At 38.9% G+C, this 19,740-nt stretch overlaps 1 protein-coding gene and 1 long non-coding RNA gene across 2 annotated transcripts; one reads left to right on the top strand and one right to left on the bottom strand.

Moving 5' to 3' along the window:
• Positions 1-1,854: 1,854 nt before the first annotated feature.
• LOC124282688 lies at positions 1,855-12,249 on the bottom strand. Its single transcript, XR_006900221.1, has 3 exons — positions 12,160-12,249; positions 11,998-12,004; positions 1,855-1,866 (listed from the first exon to the last, which is right to left on the bottom strand). It is a non-coding gene; the product is annotated as an uncharacterized LOC124282688 (long non-coding RNA).
• Positions 5,901-19,728, top strand: LOC124282687 (sialate O-acetylesterase-like). The gene is made up of 9 exons (XM_046718712.1): positions 5,901-6,271; positions 9,529-9,902; positions 10,414-10,552; positions 13,651-13,834; positions 14,728-14,867; positions 17,296-17,429; positions 17,752-17,906; positions 18,236-18,419; positions 18,680-19,728. The coding sequence occupies exons 1-9, from the start codon at positions 6,163-6,165 to the stop codon at positions 18,971-18,973; spliced, it is 1,713 nt and encodes a 570-aa protein (XP_046574668.1). The 5' UTR covers positions 5,901-6,162; the 3' UTR covers positions 18,974-19,728.
• The last annotated feature ends 12 nt before the right edge of the window (positions 19,729-19,740 follow it).

A 19,740-nucleotide genomic window follows, 5' to 3' on the forward strand; every position in this document is an offset into this window, starting at 1 on the left:
TGGGATGGACATATCACTTGGGTCTGCAAATGTACTGGTACCTGCTGGGTGTGACATACCACTTGGGCTGGGGAATATGCCTGCACTGGTGCTACTGGGGAAGGACATGTCACTTAGGTTGAGGAATGTGCCTGCACTTGAGCCACCTGGGAGGGACATGTCACTTGGGTCGGGCAATATAGGTCTGCTCACTACAAAACCCAAAGAAGTATAATTATTAGTGTCAGTGGAGCAAGACTGAAATTTAGGATATTCTGAATAAAAGACACCAACAGTTGGACTGATAATACCATCATCCTGAAAATACATATCCTCGCTTGAGGATCTAGGGGTTGGACGTGATGGGCTTGTGGTGCGAGGACTGGAGGGGAGGACAGCATAAGTGTCAGGGCAGGTGGGGTCAACCAGATTCACCCAACTCTCATTGGGACGCAGCATCTTGTGCTTCTGAAGTATCAATTATGGACATAGTTAGATTCCTTTCACAAAATGGAAGATATACTGGTATTGCTAGTCTTGTTTATATGAATGCTTTGCATTGGGTCTTTATACAGGGACATTACTAGATACAAATGGTGTTTGGCAATTTTCATGATTTTTTATCAAACATATTCTACTATATGTCTAATTTGAAAAGCATCTGTAGGACAGAGTGAAAGACAGTCAGTAACCCTGCCTTGATGAATGTAAAAGCTGGTGTACTTATATTTGACATGGGAAATGTTCATATTCAGGGTTGGAACTTAAACACTAGCCCAATGCCAGTACAGATTCCTGTGAACTCATTCTAATTTCCCCATTGTGTTAACTTTACAGGGGCATTTTTTCTGGATTCGGGCTAGTAATGGTTTGGAATTCTAACCCAGTCGTAATGTCTGTTGTTAAGATCAGAATACCTCTTCAGTTGATCTTTACACCAGATCAAAGTGAAACACAGGATATACTGTAGAATCTAGATAATACTCCAAACTGGTCAGAAACCTGTCAACAATATATACATGAAGTTACTTTTCATATAGGATTTATTATATATACATAGTTGATTTTATGTTTTGAGCATATTTTCAGATTTTTTTGGTCTCGTCTTAAATATAGTCATGCCAATAATGGTTGTCACCCCCTTCAATTTTTTTAATTGGAGACAGGGTGTGGGGTGGGGTTGGGGTGGGGAGGGTGGTGACAACCATTATTGGCATGAGTATATTTATGTTAAGAAGTAGCTATCTGTTGTGTTCACAGTGGTAGTCCACAAAGAAAATATCTCTAGTCCTTTATATAATTTTACTTGAATTATTGATTACTTGAATAGAACACTTCTATTTTATATTCAATACATTCTTTGTCAAATAATGTGCAAATAATAATGATAATGGAGAGAAGATCACACTAAAATCAATGAACCCAATACTTCCTGCCTTCCCCGAAATCATGTTTGTGGAGTTTTGTGTTTTGATATGGAATTACTAGCTGAGATTTGCAGACTAAAATTGCACAAATTATTCAATTTGGTCTTTTGTTCAATGATTAGTGCGTGAAAAAACATCATTCTCAATTCCTCAAAACACACAAATCAATAGGGACTGGTAAATATCGCAGTGTGGTTTACAGTCTGCACAAAAACCATTTGCCTGCCTGTCAAAAAATGTCACTTGAAAACATTTTCATGGATCTACAGTAGACTTTTCACTTGCAGAAATCACGGGCGTTTTACCCTACCCTTCGCCATTTTCAGTAGATATTTGTGTTAATGTTAACCTTAATTAGCAAATCTTACAGTACATGAAGTAATTTAAATTGGTCTTGAGCTACGGACTTAGGTTAGCCATACTACAGTAGTCGTAATACTATAGAGTGGGGGACGTTCATCTAACATGATCAGAATTTAGGTGAGTTTGGGGCGTCAGAACAGCCGTGGTTTCTCTTGTATGAACTGAATTGATCATAACCTTCGTGGAAACAAACAGGAAAGTTAAAGAATGTACAATTCAGCACTAATCTAAAGAGAATTGACTTCAATATAGGCCTCAAATTGTTAAATATTTGCTGGTTGTCAAGGGGGGCCCATTTTGTTTACTGTGCCAAGAATGGCAAATCTGAAAGCATTTCGGGAGAAAACAAACTGCTTATGTACAAAATACCATCTACAAACCTATCTGCAGTAGCAAGTAGGTACTCAAACTCAAAATAGTCGATGGAATCTGTTGAAAAAACAACTTTGATGGCAACGATACGCTTCTGTACACAAGAATCGTAAGAGCCGGGTGTTGAACTCAGCAACTGTTGCCCTAGCAACACCGGAAATAGCTTTTTACTGAAAGATTTTCTACACTATGGAAATGTTCGCATTTACTTTCAGTAGAATATTATGAAAATAAAAATAAAAAATAAAACCCAACATTGTAAATAAAATGTACTTGCCGGATTCCAACGGTGCGTCTAATTTGTAACGTGTAGAGACGGAGCCTAGTTGAAGGGCCTCATTCGACAGGCAGAGTTTGTAGAATACCATCTTTACGGATAATGACAAACTGTAATTTTTAAGAGGATCGGAAAAAAGCGGTCCGATAGGAATTGTTTCTCATTGAATAACAGACTTAAGAAACAGGTGAAAGATATATGTAATAACATTCACCATACAATATTTGTTCTTGGTATGTTTGAACATGCCCATAATATATTCTGCTGAGGGAATAAAGTTGTTAAAAATTGAGGGAAATTGTTCTGACTATAATCATTCTGATATTCTGGGGTGTTTTCTATTAAAAAAGAAAATGATATATTATAAGATTGACGCCTGTCCAAATCAAAATGGTCTTCCGACAAATCCTGACATAGTATATCATGAGTTAAGCTGGATTCTTCGAATACTTAATATTCTTCTCCCGTATCGAATAAAGCTCGTGCATAATACCGGGCCTGAATTCATTCAATGTGTATCAGTTACGTGGGACAACCATGAATATTTTGAGAACGTAACTGACACGGACACGTAAGATACACGGGTCTTAATACATACATGTTAATTTGGTCCCGTTAATGTACTTGAGAATCTTAGAATCCGTATGCATAGTGATTACCCATGGAACTCTTTAATGACTTGATCAATTCTGTTATTCCGGAGAAGGTTCACAAGGACCAACGAGCCCAGTTAAACCATTGAATTTATTTGGGCTGATTTTCTCGCAAATGTGGGACCATTTTCTTTGAAATTAGTGGCCATTTTCATTATAGTACCTGGGGGCCAATTTTGCAATGTGGGGTTGTCTCTATAACCCATCTAAATTAACCAGACAGACAGACAATAGTTTATTAACGTCTCACTTCTGTACAAAGCTAAATATACACACAACTGTACATACAATTCATTTATAAACGGGTACAGAATCATTCAAAATAGAATTATGAGAGACATAAAAAAAATTTTGACCATATAATAATTCTTTTCTACCGGGAACAGTGAACCATGTTATACAACTGTCTTAAAACAACGAAAGTGTTTGTTGGTGCAATCGTTTACGTTTGATTAATGGGACAGTAGTGATTGGACTAGGAATAAGAAGTGGGTGAACTGTGTTGAGAACTGAATTATGAGGTAAAATTTTTCAGTTATTATTCCTTTAAAAAAAATATTAAACCGAAAATTTAACTGAATAAGACGCACCTCGATTTAATGGTAGTTGAAACAAACTGGCGGGCTAAGAAAGTTTGTTGATGGCTGCATTCAAACAGACTTAAGAAACAGGTGAAAGAAATATTAACAAGAAAAAGGTATTCGATGGTGATACAAATAGGTCAGGCCCAGTAGATATGTCTTAGTTTGAGGTGTTTCAGTGAAGTAACGTTTTGATACGTTTTCTACGTATTTGGTCAATAGAATTTCAAGTGTAAATTCTTGTGTTGCTCGGCAGTTCATGTCCTTGCACCGATTAAGAGGCACGCTGCAGGTATTCCTTAATCTAGTTCTTGCTATTGTGTCTGCCTGTTAGGAAAAAAACCTTAAGTTACAAATGCACAACAGTTTCAAAGTTACCAGCGGAAATAACTGCGTTATAGTTCTGTTGTGTGTACTTTTGATCTACAAAGTATTTCTTGTTAAGTTAAATCTGACGCAAATCTGCTTAAGTTTCACAAATATACAAAACGTGATAGTAGCTTTCTACATATCCACAGTTACATACTTCACAAATCCTGTCTTCTGAACTTTTATAACTATCTGTTTTTATGTAGCATTTGTGTAGACAACATCGAAACTTGGGTAACTCGACGAAACGTATTAACCGTAATAAATCCTTCTTTCCTTCTACAATATGCTCTTGGAACAATTTACCAACTATCATTCGTAATTCAAAAAGTGTTTCAACTTTTAAATCATGTATAACTGATAACCATGCATGTGCACCTCAGTATTATTCGTGTGGTAAAAGAAAATTAAATAATAATCATACCTAGTTGCGTTATTTTGTTAGTTGTTTGAACTTTGATTTGTACAGAGTTGGAATGAAAGCTGATCCTATTTGTATATGTGGTGATTTATTGAGAACTCGTATCATTATCTGTTTGAATGTCCATTGTACAAACAACAAAGAGTTAACTTCATGTTATCAGTTAAGCGCATTTGTTCATCAGCAGGTATTTCAGTCGACCTTAAACTTGTGTTAGAAGGAAGTGCAGACCTATCATCATGTGAAAATGCAAAAGTATTCAAGTTAAGGCAATCGTTCATTTGTGAGACAAAACGATTTGCATAGCATTTTGATATTATTTTGTATAAGCTCTATCTCTTTTTACTTATTCTACTTTCTTGTCCACTATCTGTCATCTTTATTTGCGGAAATTTAAATTACCTATGTACATACCAAGGAGAGGGTATTCTAAGTTGGAGAACTTGTTCCTAATTCTTTTCTCAGTGAATAAAATATGTTTAAAACAATATATTTTATGTCACTTTCAAAATGGAAAGTATTTTGTTCAGTGATAAAGGACAATGTTCAAGAAAGTCATGCCAGTCTTGTTCATACGTACATTTTGGTCGTATGAAAAACTATGTAATAACACAACCAATATTCTGTACACAACACAAGGTTTGAAGCCCAGGGGCGGATACAGCTTTCTGAGAAGGGGAGGATGCACACTATTGAGAAAAGGAGGGTTGCACATTTAATTTTCACCCGGGTTTGAATGGTCATTTAACAAACTTTCGGCACAAAGTTTTTCACCCCTGAACCCCCATCCCCCCTGGATCCGCCTATGAAGCCGAATCAGTTTTAACATGAAACATTCGTCAGATTAATATACAGTTTTCCGGATCTAGTCAAATGGGCCGAAGGACAAGAGGGCCGATAAGTGCCAAGTCAAATGGGCCGTGGTGAAAGTCAAATGGACCGTGGAAAAATGTCAAAAGGGCCTTATTATTAGTCATATGGGCCGAACATAAAAACAGTTTACAAATGTGTTTCATTTTTTGAAAACATATATAGCATTAAAACATAATATCATAACAATATCAATAACATCCTCAGCTATGGACCTGGCAGACTTGAACAGGTCTTGTGTGGCAGCCTTCTTCACCTATTTGACTTTTTTTTCGGCCCTTTTGTCCTTCGGCCCATTCGACTACAACCCCAGTTTTTCTGGTAAACGTAAATCTGTCATACATATATAAGCTCCTATACAACTTTATAAGTTTTTGAACAGCGTATATATATTAATAAATGTGATGTTGATACCGTTTATTACAAGAACATGTACTATGATTTGAAGAAGACATCCTTACATGAACAAGTGATTTGCAGGTTAACAATGTGTTGATTCCATACTAACTTTTGAGGACACGCTCGAAAACGAAGAACATGTGTTTTCAAACAAGAGCAGTCGTCGAAATACACCAGACCAACAGGGGAGGCAACATTCGGTGTCACGAGATGACAATTATCTGTGTTAATGGTGATACTCATACTTGAAGAGAACATGTGACTTTGTACCAAGCACAAAGGAACTGATCTGCTACGTCAGCTGCCTTAATAGTGAAACAATCTGTTCGTGTTATGCAAAGTAAACCCAAGTATTGTGGTGTGGTTGCCGAAGCCTTGATTGACAGCTGGGTAGCTGCTTCAGTGTAACTAGGCTCTGTCTGGAGTATAACAACACGGTTCGAAGCTCACAATGTCGTACGTTAAAAACCTGTTTCTTGGATGTGTTTTTATTTTGTCATCATGGTCAGCTTCAGGACAGTATATAGAACAGATGTCAAAAGAATTGGGAGAAATCGTGTGTAAGTTATTTTATTATTATTATTATCTGTGCATATAAATATTTACGTACAGAATAAGTTCTCTTTATGTATTCTCAGAATGTAATGGTACGTAGATCGATTTTGCCAACTGACAGACAGACAGGCAATACTTTAGTACCTTAAAAGGAATTCGTTTTGGATCACAGAGCTTGACAATAATAGAAATGAATGTCAACATAAAACATGAAATTTCTTAAAACATGGAAAGAGATAAATATATGTGCTTAAAAATAATTGAATGAATAAGATGATAACTGGACATTCAAAATTTGTTTAAAATTGCAATACTTTGAGGTATAAAAGACGTTGGAGCTTGTTTAGTTTCGAACAAATCCGCCAAAGGGATCCGCCAATGCACTGTGTGGTGGTGGCCAGAAGGTATTGCATGCATTCATGAATGTTTATCCAGTTACCAGAATGATGGTACTAGGGCAGATAAAGGAAATTTGCTGGTGTTATTGAATACTCATCTCTATCAGCTGTTCTGGTTCATAAATCAGGATTTGAAACCTCACACTATGCTTTCAGTTTTAAGTCAAATTTAAGAGCTATCTTAATTTCGTTATATACCTCTGATTTTCCAACAGAGTATGTTTATCTCCTAATTTTACCATGACTTCAGTAAATACTGGATTGTTATTGGTTAATAAAAGTCATTCAGAGGTGCGTTATAGTGAAAACGGACCCCAGCGAAAATGGCAAATCGCTCACCACCCTGGAGAAAACGGCCACCACTACTAGAGAAATTGGCCTCTGGGCCAAGAGATATAACAGAAAACTACATGTATTTTATTTTGCTTTTGATCATCTCTAAATCAATATCATAATAAGAAGGCAACCACAATGATAACATAGTCATGGCAAAGTTTTGGTTGTGCATCTACAAGTTGTATTTTTATATTATACTGTTTGCCGTAGAATGCTCGTCAAACCACTCTTCATTTGTTTGGCTATGAAAAATGCAATATATATATTATAATACTATAATTTTTTTACATAGTTTGTTGTTATTGATAATAAATATGATGATACGTGTACTGAAGAGATAAACAGAATAAATAAGAACATTATCTATCAAATAATAGTATTTCATGTATTTCTTAAAGAGATATAAGTGGTCGCTGGCTGGCTGATCATGACCAAGCATGTCTATCATCACCTCTTTAAACAGTAGCGGCAGGCGACCAGAAAGGATTAGTTCGGGCTTGCGCCTTCACCCGTCAACAGTTGATTATTGAATAAACACGAGAAGATGTTATCATTGCTCAGTGGTTGTCGGTGAAAATATTAGATAAGATGATCTATTAATTCTTTTGTCAACCTGTTTTCTCACTCTCACGTCAGAATTAGTTAAAACAGACTTTTTTATTCATATTTGATGTAATTAAATATTCTACAAATCCGTTCGTAAATATAAACACTGCCTTGTTATCTTTTTACTCTCTATCATCAACTAATCTTGCCTGTAAAATCTACAATCAATCAACTGGTTTGTTCATCGTAACTCTCGAAACAACCCATCAATCTTCAAAGGTTAAACCGCTGTGGATATCGAAACAAAAACAATCAATTTTTAAAAGTTTATCCGCAATGAAGTAAAATCTCTATTATTTAGGATATATTTAATCACATAATCTCGTTTGATCTGCAACTGTGTTGGCCGTTTTCTATAGGCACAGATGCCATTTTCTCTAGGTTTGGTGGCTGTTCTCTCCAGTGCGGTGGACGTTTTCTCAATTTTTTGGGGGTCTGTTTTCGCTGGTGTCCATTTTCTCCGTATCCCTTGAGAGGTATATAATCACATTGTATACCTCTGATTTTCGAACTCAGTATGTTTATCTCCATTCTACCATAACCGCGTTATTAAGATTTTTAATCAGTATGTTTATCTCCTAATTAACAAAGCATACCACAGTGAGATGTTTTGTTGACCCACATTGTACAATGTGAAAAATAGTTCTTCAGTTGTCACCAATCCAACCTTTTTCAGTCTGTACCTGAAAGGTTTTAGCTGTGCTTAATAACAAAAGTTAAAGAACGTATTCTTTTATGAAAGGACAATATTTGCCTCAAGACATACTATTTTATTCTTTCAGAAACAGATATTTGTGTGTGTGAAATACCAAGCTAGATAAGTTAATTCTCTGAAGGGAGCCAAGCAGTTGTTTTTTGGTGCCTCTCATTGCATCTTTGCATTCATTATGTTCAAACTTTAGTTCAAGTTTGTTTTAGTGAGATTTTTGCTCTGTGCTAAAGAAGAATGAGTTTATTTTGGTCCTGTAATTTAGAGGTTCTTGAATGAATGACCCTGTTGTCTGATCATGATGATATACAGGGTCTAGAAATAGTCTTCAACACAAACGCACAAATATTTACAGATTACATTCTTAGAACTAAGAGATGGTGATGTGAAAATTTGATTTTGTAAAAACAGAATATGATCAGTTTATTCCTTACTAAACGGTAAACCACATACTCTGCAGTCCACCCCTGTCATCCTTCATTGTCTGTCTGTCTGTTAGCACTGATCTGAAAAACAATTGTTTGTAATGTGTATATCAGTATCAATATGTTTAATACAGGATTCAGCAATAATTACTCAATTACAAAAAGTTCAAAATGGCCACCATAGCAGGAGAATAAACTAACCTCAGAAACCATAAAATCTTTTATTTTCAAAGAATGTTCGAAGATCTTTGTTAATACTGAAATGCAATTTCCCTTTTCAATTTTTAGTTTAAAGTGGTGATTAGTTGTCTTTTGATGTCCAGGGCTCCAGATAATTTTTCAACATCTGGAGTACGTACTCCTTATTTTTTCAATATAGGAGTACTGGAAAAACTTAAGTGTACATTTAGAGTACTGAATGGTATTTAATGGAGTATCAGTAATCTTGTGTTTCGTTTCATATATGCACCACAACATTGCTATTCTTGTGTAAACAGGTCAATAAACAACAATACAATACTTTTTCAGATAAATACGTCTATAAATGATTCTAAGACCGTACACCATTGCTGTGGTGCGTATCTGCTGCGTTTTCTAAATTATTTCCTACCGTATCGTGCATGTGTTTTATCCATACATACGCCGATACGGCCCTTATCTGGAGCCCTGGATCTCTATATGCTGTCAGCTTGTTGGGAGTATATAGTAGGGTTAAGGGGACTTTTTGCATAGACAGAGAAGGAAATGGCAAGTAAAACCATAGAATATTTATGAGTTACAAATTTCAGCATCCCAAGAACAGCAGAGAGCAGCGTCCCGACTTCCAGGCCTTACCAAGTCCTTTGCCTTCGCCTCCTACTTCTCCAGCCACATGGTTCTACAGAAGGCACCGAAGAGAGCAACCATCTGGGGTTACGCCGCCAACATTGGTGAGAGAATCATCATCAAAGTCAGCGAGAGAGGGATTTACACAACCAAGGTGTACCTGGACCCACTCTACAACTATGGGGTGTGGAAACTAAAACTCCCTGCAGAGTCAAGTGCTGGGCCCTTCACGATCACTGCCATATCCAGCGAGAAGACGATCACACTGACTGACGTGATGTTTGGAGATGTTTGGGTGTGCTCAGGGCAGTCCAACATGCAGTTTACTATGATCCAAGTATGTGTGGGAGAAAGATGACATTCAAATATTATACTCAGATTTATTACTGCTATGATAATCTGTCAAATCTCCATAGCTGGTTATCTAAGTCGAATCCTGAGTGAATGTGACTGTTGAATCAAAATCAAAGATACATGGAGTATTGTGCCCGATGTCAGCTTTCCAAAACGATTTGCCTTCATTATATTCATATATTTCACCACCATCTATCGTCAAATTTAGTTTCTGTCCCTGATTCAGGTTTAAACAGAAAAATTGACACCCAATACAAACATATATCACTGCTCAATGGTGCTTCCTTTTGCTTGTAGTTGCCACAGTTCCTAACCTTGAGATTTGAAGCTCAGAACTGTACTTGGAATTTAACTACCTCCCTACTGATTTTATATAATTCACATTAACCAAGCTTTGGGCAAGTTTAACACAAACCCATATAGTTTGAAAATAATTTCCTCTCATATATTTGAATCCACTCTTAAGTTTACACAACACTGCTGTCTTGATTCAGGGATTCAATGCAAGTGAGGAAATCGCTGACGCCGGCAACTACCCCAACATCCGTTTGTTTACCGTTGGCGATGTTATTTCATCACTCCCCATCCCTGACCTCCACGGCATCTGGGAACAGTGGGCTGTTGCTGACAAATGTTCGTATAAATATTAATCTATCCCTTTTTATCAGTGCTTGTATAAGCACTACTGCTTCATATGTGTAAATGTGACATATGCCTTCAGGGTTATAGACCCGAGAATATCCGGGTTAGAATTGGTCTTCAGCAACCTATGCTTGTCGTATGATGTTGACTTACGGGACCAGGTGGTCAGGCTTGCTGAGTTGGTTGACACATGTCATCATATCCCAGTTGCGTAGATCAAAGCTCATGCTGTTGATCTGTGGATTCTCTGGTCCAGACTCGATTATTTACAGATTGCTGCCATATAGCAGGAATATTGCATTAAACAACAAACCAACCAACCAATCAGGTATATAGCTCCCTACAGCTACAGAGAACTATTACGTATTGGAATGATGTGTGGAGCTTGAGGAAAGAGGGCAGCTAGCAGCTGCAGCTGAGAACTCAGCTTGTATTGGTACACAATGAACTGGACCAATTACAAGATTTCCTGGTGCCCATTGCTTGAAAAATATTGTATTCAGAGACTAAGCGTTAGTCTATTTGATGTGTTTCAGTGAGGTATTTTTAGCTGACTTTTACTAAATGGCCCACTCTTATCCTAATTATACAGGCTGTCAAGTGTAATTATGCTTTGACTCAGTTTGGTTTTACGCCGCTTTTAGCAATATTCCAGCAACATCACGGCGGGGAACACCAGAAATGGGCTTCACACATTGTACCCATGTGGGGATTCGAACCCGGGTCCTCGGCGTGACGAACCAACGCTTTAACCACTAGGCTACCCCACCGCCCCAATTATGCTTTGAAGTGCTACATGTGATTGAGTGAGTGACACCAGACATGGGCTTCACACATAGTAGCCATGTTGGGAATCGAACCTTGGTCTTTGGCATGATGAGTGAACGCTTTAACCACAAGGCCGCCAACATGAGAGTGAGTGAGTGAGTTGAGTTTTATGCCGCATTTAGCAATATTTCATATTCTGTAAATAATTGAGTCTGGACCAGACAATCCAGGGATCAACAGCATGAGCATCGATCTACGCAATTGGGATACGATGACAAGTATCAACCCAGTCAGCGAGCCTGACCATTCGATCCCGTTAGTCGCCTCGTACGACAAGCATGGGTTACTGAAGACCAATTCTAACCCGGATCTTCACGGGTTCCAACATGAGTTGTGATATGATGATATATAGTTACAATGCCCTTCCCTGCTGACTCTTTAGTAAATACTTTTATTATCCCCCGCCGCGCGTTTAGCGCGAAGCGAGGGATATAGTATTAGGCTCCGTCCCTCCGTCCGTCCGTCCGTCCGTACGAATTGGAATATCTTAAGAACCGTTCACTAGATTCTTTTCATTATTGGAACCTAATTACATCACAGTATCAGAAAGGTTTAAGTCAGGTTTGGTGAGCTTGACCTTAATTTCAAGGTCATAAGGGGTATTAAACGTTTTACCTGCATGTTAAGCTATCTCAAGAACCGTTCACTGGATTTTCTTCATATTCAATACAAAGCTTTATCTAGGGAAGGCGCAGGGCCCAGTCGATTTTGATGACCTTCACATAATTTTCAAGGTCATGGCGACACTTTGATGATTTCAGCATGTAAACCTGCATGTTAAGCTATCTCAAGAACCACTCTCTGGATTTTCTTCATATTCAATTCAAAGCTTTATCTAGGTAAGGCGCAGGGCCCAATCGATTTTGAGGACCTTCGCATAGTTTTAAGCTTTGATGATCTCATGTGAACCTGCATGTTAAGCTATCTGGATTTTCTTCATATTCAATACAAAGCTTTATCTAGGTAAGGCGCAGGGCCCAGTCGATTTTGGTGACCTTCACTTAATTTTCAAGGTCACAGAAACACTTTGAAGATTTGAGCATGTCAACCTGAATTGTCAGCAAGATATTTCAAAAACAGTTCACTGGATCTTCTTCAAAGACTTTCAAGACTTCCCTTAAATGTTTTTCAAAAAGCAATTTCTTAAGTACTATTTTTGCATATTTCATACACTATGACATTCATGTCAAAGTCAGTCTTGAAAATATGTGTGTGTTTGAACACCTAAAGAGCAAGACTTTAAAGGGAGGTTGACTGGTCATGTTTTTGTTGACATTTAACTTAAACTTTCATTACTTTATAAGTTTGATTTGATAATTTGCGGCGTGGGATTATGTCACCTTAGTGACAATGCTTGTTTGTAATTGAATAACCTTTTCATACATCTACACTTAATGAACAGATAAGGTCTGATGTATTAATTATTTTTTATCAGTTTTTGCCTGCAGGAGTCAAGAGGACAAATAATGAAATAAGAATAATTGATAACTGTGTTCACGGCTACCTTTTGTGGTACTTGTGTTTCGTGGGAAATGGCTATGCATTTGGTTAAGGTGATTCTTGGTAGTTTGTTGACTGGAGAGAACAAAGTAAAATTGTCAGTGCAACTGTAAATTAGTGAATTATAAGATTGCTTTCACTGGTTCACAGCTCTGTTCTCAGGAGAGGACATGTCTAAGCAGTAACAATAGAACCTGTACAGAAGTTATTAGTGCCTTTTCAAGCTGAATGTTAGCACATTAGAGATGCACTCTAATGGGGTTGTGGTGGGCGAGCTGCCTTAGGGCGCCAGGCTAGTTATCCAGGATCGAGCCCACCTGTGACCGGGTGTAAAAACCTTGGAGTCAACTTTGTGTGCAGGCTCTTTCAGTGTTGTCACAACCCCTAGTGTACAGTACACAACCCTGTGCACTTAAAAGAACTCACAAATCCATTGGTAGATGACCAGGCTATCTATTCTAGAAGCGTTCGTATCCCTACAAACTTCTTAAGCCCAATTGTAATACATTGGCTACAATCAAAGTTAAGAATTCTTTGGGCTACGAACGTATCACCCAGCTGTGAATGGGTACCTTGTAAGGATGGTAAAGCCACTCTAACGTGGTGCACATAGTGGCTGCAAGAGTTGTATGATCCTCACAGAGTTGACATTGATAATAACGATGTGCCGTTGAGATTGACATCCAATGATCGAGGGATGTACTAGATGCGTGGGTGTGTGCGCTATATAAATATCCTATACTATAAGTTGGTTTGAACAGCATCAGTTGGTGGGAAACCTTGGAAGTACTTCTCTGCTGTGTGCTGGCTGTTTGGTAAAACCCTGTACAAGAAGCTGGGCTACCCCATCGGCCTGATCGACACCTCTTGGGGAGGGACACCGGTGGAGGCGTGGTCATCTACAGATGCTTTGGCGAAGTGTGGATTGCACGAAGAAACAGATGAGTACGTAATACTGAGCGTGTCCTGTATATTTTGTATCAAAGAAACTGGCAGCAGAGGAAAATGCCAGATGTTGGATAATGTTGCCTGTGAACATAGCCATGAAAATCTGGTTGTGTAGTTAATGCGTTCGCTCATCATAGTCAAAGACCTGGGTTCGATTCCCAACATGGGTACAATGTGTGAAGCTCATTTCTGGTGTCCCCTGCCGTGATATTGCTGGAATATTGCTAAAAGCGGGGTAAAACTAAACTCACTCACTCAGAGGTGTAGATCTCTTTATTGTCTGGTCAAGACTTAATGTTTTACAGACCACTGTCGTATACTATAGCTGGAATATTACTTTGTGTGGTGTTAGACAACAAAGTTTGAATGTTTTATCCTTTCACATCCTCATCACATAGAGATATTTTGACAGCTCTGTCAGCTATTTGATCACATTCACGTTGGTTTTGGTCACCTTGTGTTTGACCCATTAGATCAGTGAATTACACCCCAGTCATATCTGTTTGACTTTGGTTATTCATTAGATGGAAGTGTCTGTCCATTTTGTTAGTGTGTTTATTCCTAAGAACTAACTTATATTTGTCAAACTGGCACACATTTTTGAGTGTTTTCAACATCAGCCATTTTGGCCTGATCAGTTGTCTGGACATGGGAGTTACAACAGCAACGTTGTAGAGCTGCAAACACGATGACTGGTGCTGTTCACAGCGTGAGCTGTCATTTTCTGTGCAATTTATCTTTCATTTATCATTCATGCGTCAAACATCATGCAGAAGGTTATTTAAGTTTTCATAGTTTATTAACTTAGGACATTGGAGCTATGATATTGGAGCTGTGTTAAATCCACTTCTTTGTCCATTTTTGTATGTTTTCTATGTATTTTTTACCAGTGTACAGGATTTCAGTGACCATCAACTAGGATTTGATCCAGCAACAGGCTTTGGAGGACCCAGCGCCTCCTCTGTTCTGTGGAATGGAATGGTCTTCCCTCTCCTCAATATGACCATATATGGAGCTATCTGGTATCAAGGTAAATGACCCTATGCTATAATTTAGGTCTTAAAAGATTTCTGCGAAAGCAAGTTAAAATGCCAACTACAATAATCTCAGATACGGTAGTCACATGTATTTCTAGAGTCAGTACTGGTGAAGGTTATATCACAGTACATTCCCGCTCAGAACAAAGAAATGGTTTATCAGGGTATTTGATTATTATGAACAAGATTAAGATCAGGGTTATCTGTATTTTGCAGAATTTTCAGGATTGGAACCGTTAAGCCATACTTCACATTCTTAGTCACAAATACAGGCATCCCTTGCAATAACTCTCTTCGCGATACTGCGGATTTGTTTAAACCGCAGGGTAAAGCATGGTTCCCCAAAAGTTCATGTAATTACATGTTGTGTAATGAGTGTACAGTGATGACCTAATGATCCATCTATTACAATGCGTGTTCTCCACATCTAATTGGGATCATCAATTGATCCTTAATTGTTAAACAAACATCTACCTTATATATTGCTGCATTCTCTGTTGATCAGCTTTTTCTGAGATCAGCTTTTTGAACTTTCAAAACTAATTTGAACATCAAACATGCCAGGTGTTGTCATTGGCGTAACAACGTGGTGCATGCATGCTCTGTGTCAGCCGGAGTGGATTCCAGACAATAAGTGGAAACAAATCAGAATCACCTGAAGAATTAAAAAAACACATTCTCAGCTCAGACAGCCTGAAACAAAGCACTTTGTAACAGTTTAAATTAAACTGTAATTACTTTCAAAGTAGGAGAAGTGAGTGCTGGAATAATTGTCGTTATAAAAGTTTGTGTGTCTTAGCTTGAAGAAGGCTCAGATGGCATATGATACGACGCTGGACAAAGCTCTGTTTTTGTGGTTTACACACCTGTATTTGGACAGATTATGGAGATTCAAACACTGAAGTTTTTAGGACATATTCATGGATCTAAAGACTCGTTCAAGATCAGCTCTGGATGGCTATGGCTCTTCCAACACCGTCATGGCAAAAGTCATTTTCGATCTGCCGACCAGGAAGCAGCAAGCAATTATCCGGCTGAACTGCGGAGTTTGATAGAGTCAGAAGGCCTGGGCCCGGAACAAATTTATAACTGTGACGAGACTGGGCAGTATTATAAGATAGAACCTTGGCCATGCCAGAAGATAAACGTCCAGCTGGTTCAAGATGGCCAAACAACGTGTGACCTTTTGCTGACAAGTAATAAAACAGGAAAGCGCAAGCTGAAGCCCCTTATTATTGTCTCCACGATGTTAACCGATTCACCTCATTTGCTGTCTACACGGCCTCAATGAATGCCTGGATGACTGCAGTTATCTTCCAGGAATGGTTTCATCCTTGCAGTCAGAGTACTTACAATCATTGCGACTAGATAAAAAGGCTATACTCCTGATGGACGACTGCCCCACCCACCCACCTATGACCATGCTAATATCTCATGATGGAAAAATTTGAGCAGTCCTCCCAAAGAATACTCCCTCTCTCCTTCAACCAGTGGATCATAGACATCATACAGGAGAGGGCTAGTGAATAGTGCTATTACATCTGGACTCACTCCCGTGGATTTCCTTAGGACCGCGTCGGTGAAAGATGCTATCATGACCTCCCACATGGCATGGCAAAGTGTTTCGCAGCGATCGATCGAAAAGTGCTGGAGCAAGGTGCTCTTTGAAGCTTTCACTGATGACGACTTCCTTGGATTTCACCCAGAAGACGTAACTGATGCACTAATGAAGTACGGGGAATATGCAGCAAAGAATGCCCCTATCAACAATCTCGAAACTGGAATTGTATAATGCAATCGACGACGATCTTCCTGTTTTGGGAAGCAGGGGGACAAAGAACTAATTGAGGAATCAATGACATCCCAAAATACAGATGTGGAACATGTGGAAGATGATAGTGATGGCATCGAACCAGGAAACGAATGCTGTATGCCAGTCTCTGCTGAGACTCTGAGGTTTTAGTATGCACTAAAACACATGGAACAAGCAGCTGACATTTCCGAAGTCTCTGTAATTCAAATGCAGAACAATCGTAGAAAAGTTAATGTGACAGGCGCAAAATGTGAAAACGCAGTAAACCCTATGTGACTTTTTCAAGGATGCTTGATGTATAGACAATGTGCGGTACACACATTATTTAAAAGCATTCATAGATCATAACTTAGGAATTGTTTATTATCTGTCTATCTGTCTTCATCATGTTCCTGTGAATGGACTATCACCCGACCTACATTCCACGTTAGCCATAATGCTTGTGTCTGATAACACGTCATCATATGCTGATGATGCTGTTGATTGCATCAGTCACTGGATTTTGTGATCCAGAGTTGATTATTCTCAGACCACCTTCGGTAACTGGAATATTGTCTCCCTGTGGCACTTCTTTTCTTTCAAATATGTTCCTTGTAATCTCTGTGTAGGTGAATCAAACGAAGTCAAGAACCTCCACAAGTACAACTGTACATTCCCCAGCATGATAGATGACTGGAGACAGAAGTTCCACAACGCATCCGATGGAGAAACTGATCCTGTGTTTCCTTTTGGCTTTGTTCAGGTACACTTGCACTCTTATACTTGAACTTACATCAGTCTGTTTGAAATGTGTCCATATTGAAATAGTTCATTAAAAAACAAATCTTGAAAGAAGAAGAATATTTTATTTTAATACCATTTCTCAGAGTAATGTTTTCTTGGAGACTTTGATCTCTAAGTCACTAGTGGATCATCTAAACCTGCAGTCACCGCCCAGCGTCACAACTAGACCAACAGGAGAACTCTAGGAGACCTTAGCTCAACAATGTGGGAGCCTTTTTCAACAATACTTGTCTAAGTGTATTTACATATACTATGACGTAATTACCATTGCTTGGTTCCAGTTGGCTGCCTACAGACCTGACAGTGTGGACCCGGCGTTCCCGGAGATCCGGTGGCACCAGACAGCTGACTACGGCTATGTGCCCAATCCCAGGATGCAGAATGTCTTTATGTCTGTTGCCATGGATCTCCCAGACTTTGCCTCTCCCTATGGAAGGTAAGGACAATCAGGCATTTCATATTTTGCTAGTTGGTTTACAAAATTGTTGGCCTAAAATTCAATGTTGTCGATAAAAGTATATGCTTACAAATCTGACAGTGTTGTTTTGTTGTTCTCTCAGTAAGGTCTCACTGCAAATTACTGCAAAACTGTCTAGTGCTGAGTTCCGAGTGAAGCAATATTCACTCACTCACTCTATCTGTAAGGCATCATTTGATGGTTGAATATTTTTCATGAAACATGGATGGAGTGCCATCTTGTAATGATAGTTTCCACTATAAGAGCTGTTAGTGTTTGGTGCTAATGTGTTTTGTGTGTTTTTCTAGCATCCACCCCCGAGACAAACAGGATGTTGTTGCCAGGCTGGCCGTCAGTGGGATGAGTGTCGCCTACAACCAGCAAGGGGAGGGAACTCAGGGACCTCTACCAGCACAGATACAAGAAGGCACGACAAACCTCACCCTGATGTACACAGAGAAGATCAAGTACAACAATATGGTCGGATTTGAAGTAGGTGTCTAGATCAGTGGGTCATTTCCATAATAGTTACTAGTCCATATAAAGCATGGAATGTTTTTTTAGAAAAAACAAATGCTGCTCTTTGATCTGAGGCTTGTCCTGTGTCAACACTTTAAGAACTAAGGTTGTTTCTGGAAAGACCTGGTAAATTGGCAAATAGATAGGTGTATACCTGATGTTAACAAGATGTTCAACCATCATCAGAAGGTGAAAGTGCAGGCTAAAACTTGTTTCACATGATTATATTTCAGGTTCTCTGCACTGTAAACAAATCCAGCATTACATTCTGGACCCCCACCCCCATCCTGTCTGCCCTCCCTACTAGCATCACACTGTTCTCCCTAGTGTGTGGGGAGGGGCAGACTATCCTGGGACTCAGATACAGTTGGAGGGAGTCCCCCTGTGCCTTCAAGACCTGCACGGTGTACTCGGCTGAAAACCCTCTCCTCCCTGGACCTCCCTTCCTGGTGTACCGGGAGATGAGCGGAGTGGCCGGGACAGTTCATGTCATAGACTGGAACACACCGACTGTCATTCACAATTAAAGAATTTACACAGTCAGATAGGCTTTAAACACTATTTTGTAGACTGACTCCATGTCTAGTTGGAAGTGTGCAGTGTTTGAAATATCCTTTGCCAGCCTAACTTAAGGACCTACAGACTTGAGAGGGCTGCAAGCCCAGACGGTATTTTATGACACCCTGCAGCTCACAGAGACAAATACTTCAAGAAAATTTACTGCAGTCCATAAGGACCCATACAAATTTCAAACTACAGGCCCAACATTAAATCTACATACCACAGGCCTATGGGCAAGTGTTTATTTCAAACACTGGCATCAAGTTCATGGATAAGGTCTGAGTTGTTATCTTGTTGATAAATACTATCTTATCCTCCAGAATATCTACAGGTATGTCTACATTCTTTATTACTGTTTATATTATCTCTTTGCCAGCTATTCCTTGAGCACTCAATCACATCACATTCCAGCAACATGTTTTCATATTCATGTGGTAGGTGTTTAGTGCTATCGATTGCGATAGACTGTTATTTGTATGCTACTGCTAATTATCGATTTTCCTTTTGACACATGTTACGGTTATCAAATGCATGTTATGTTACTCCTGGCAATACATCATGTAGTCCAAGTGGCACGCTATTCACTCCCAGTAGCACATCTTGTCTGACTATTTCAGTGTCCTTCATCTGTGAAGATCCGGGTTAGAATTGATCTTCAGTAAACCATGCTTGTTGTATGAGGCGACTAACAGGATAGGGTGGTCAGGCTCACTTACTTGGTTGACACATGTCA

This window comes from Haliotis rubra, unplaced genomic scaffold (assembly GCF_003918875.1).
Source record: "Haliotis rubra isolate DU_JTF1 unplaced genomic scaffold, ASM391887v1 Scf300, whole genome shotgun sequence".
NCBI classification, from domain to species: Eukaryota; Metazoa; Mollusca; class Gastropoda; order Lepetellida; family Haliotidae; genus Haliotis; species Haliotis rubra.

Excerpts from the sequence above, each read along its gene's own strand:
- LOC124282687 (XM_046718712.1), top strand. The coding sequence starts at position 6,163 with ATGTCGTACGTTAAAAACCTGTTTCTTGGATGTGTTTTTATTTTGTCA. Across the intron at positions 17,430-17,751 it reads TTCCTTTTGGCTTTGTTCAG|TTGGCTGCCTACAGACCTGA; the intron begins GTACACTTGCAC and ends GCTTGGTTCCAG. Across the intron at positions 17,907-18,235 it reads TTTGCCTCTCCCTATGGAAG|CATCCACCCCCGAGACAAAC; the intron begins GTAAGGACAATC and ends GTGTTTTTCTAG.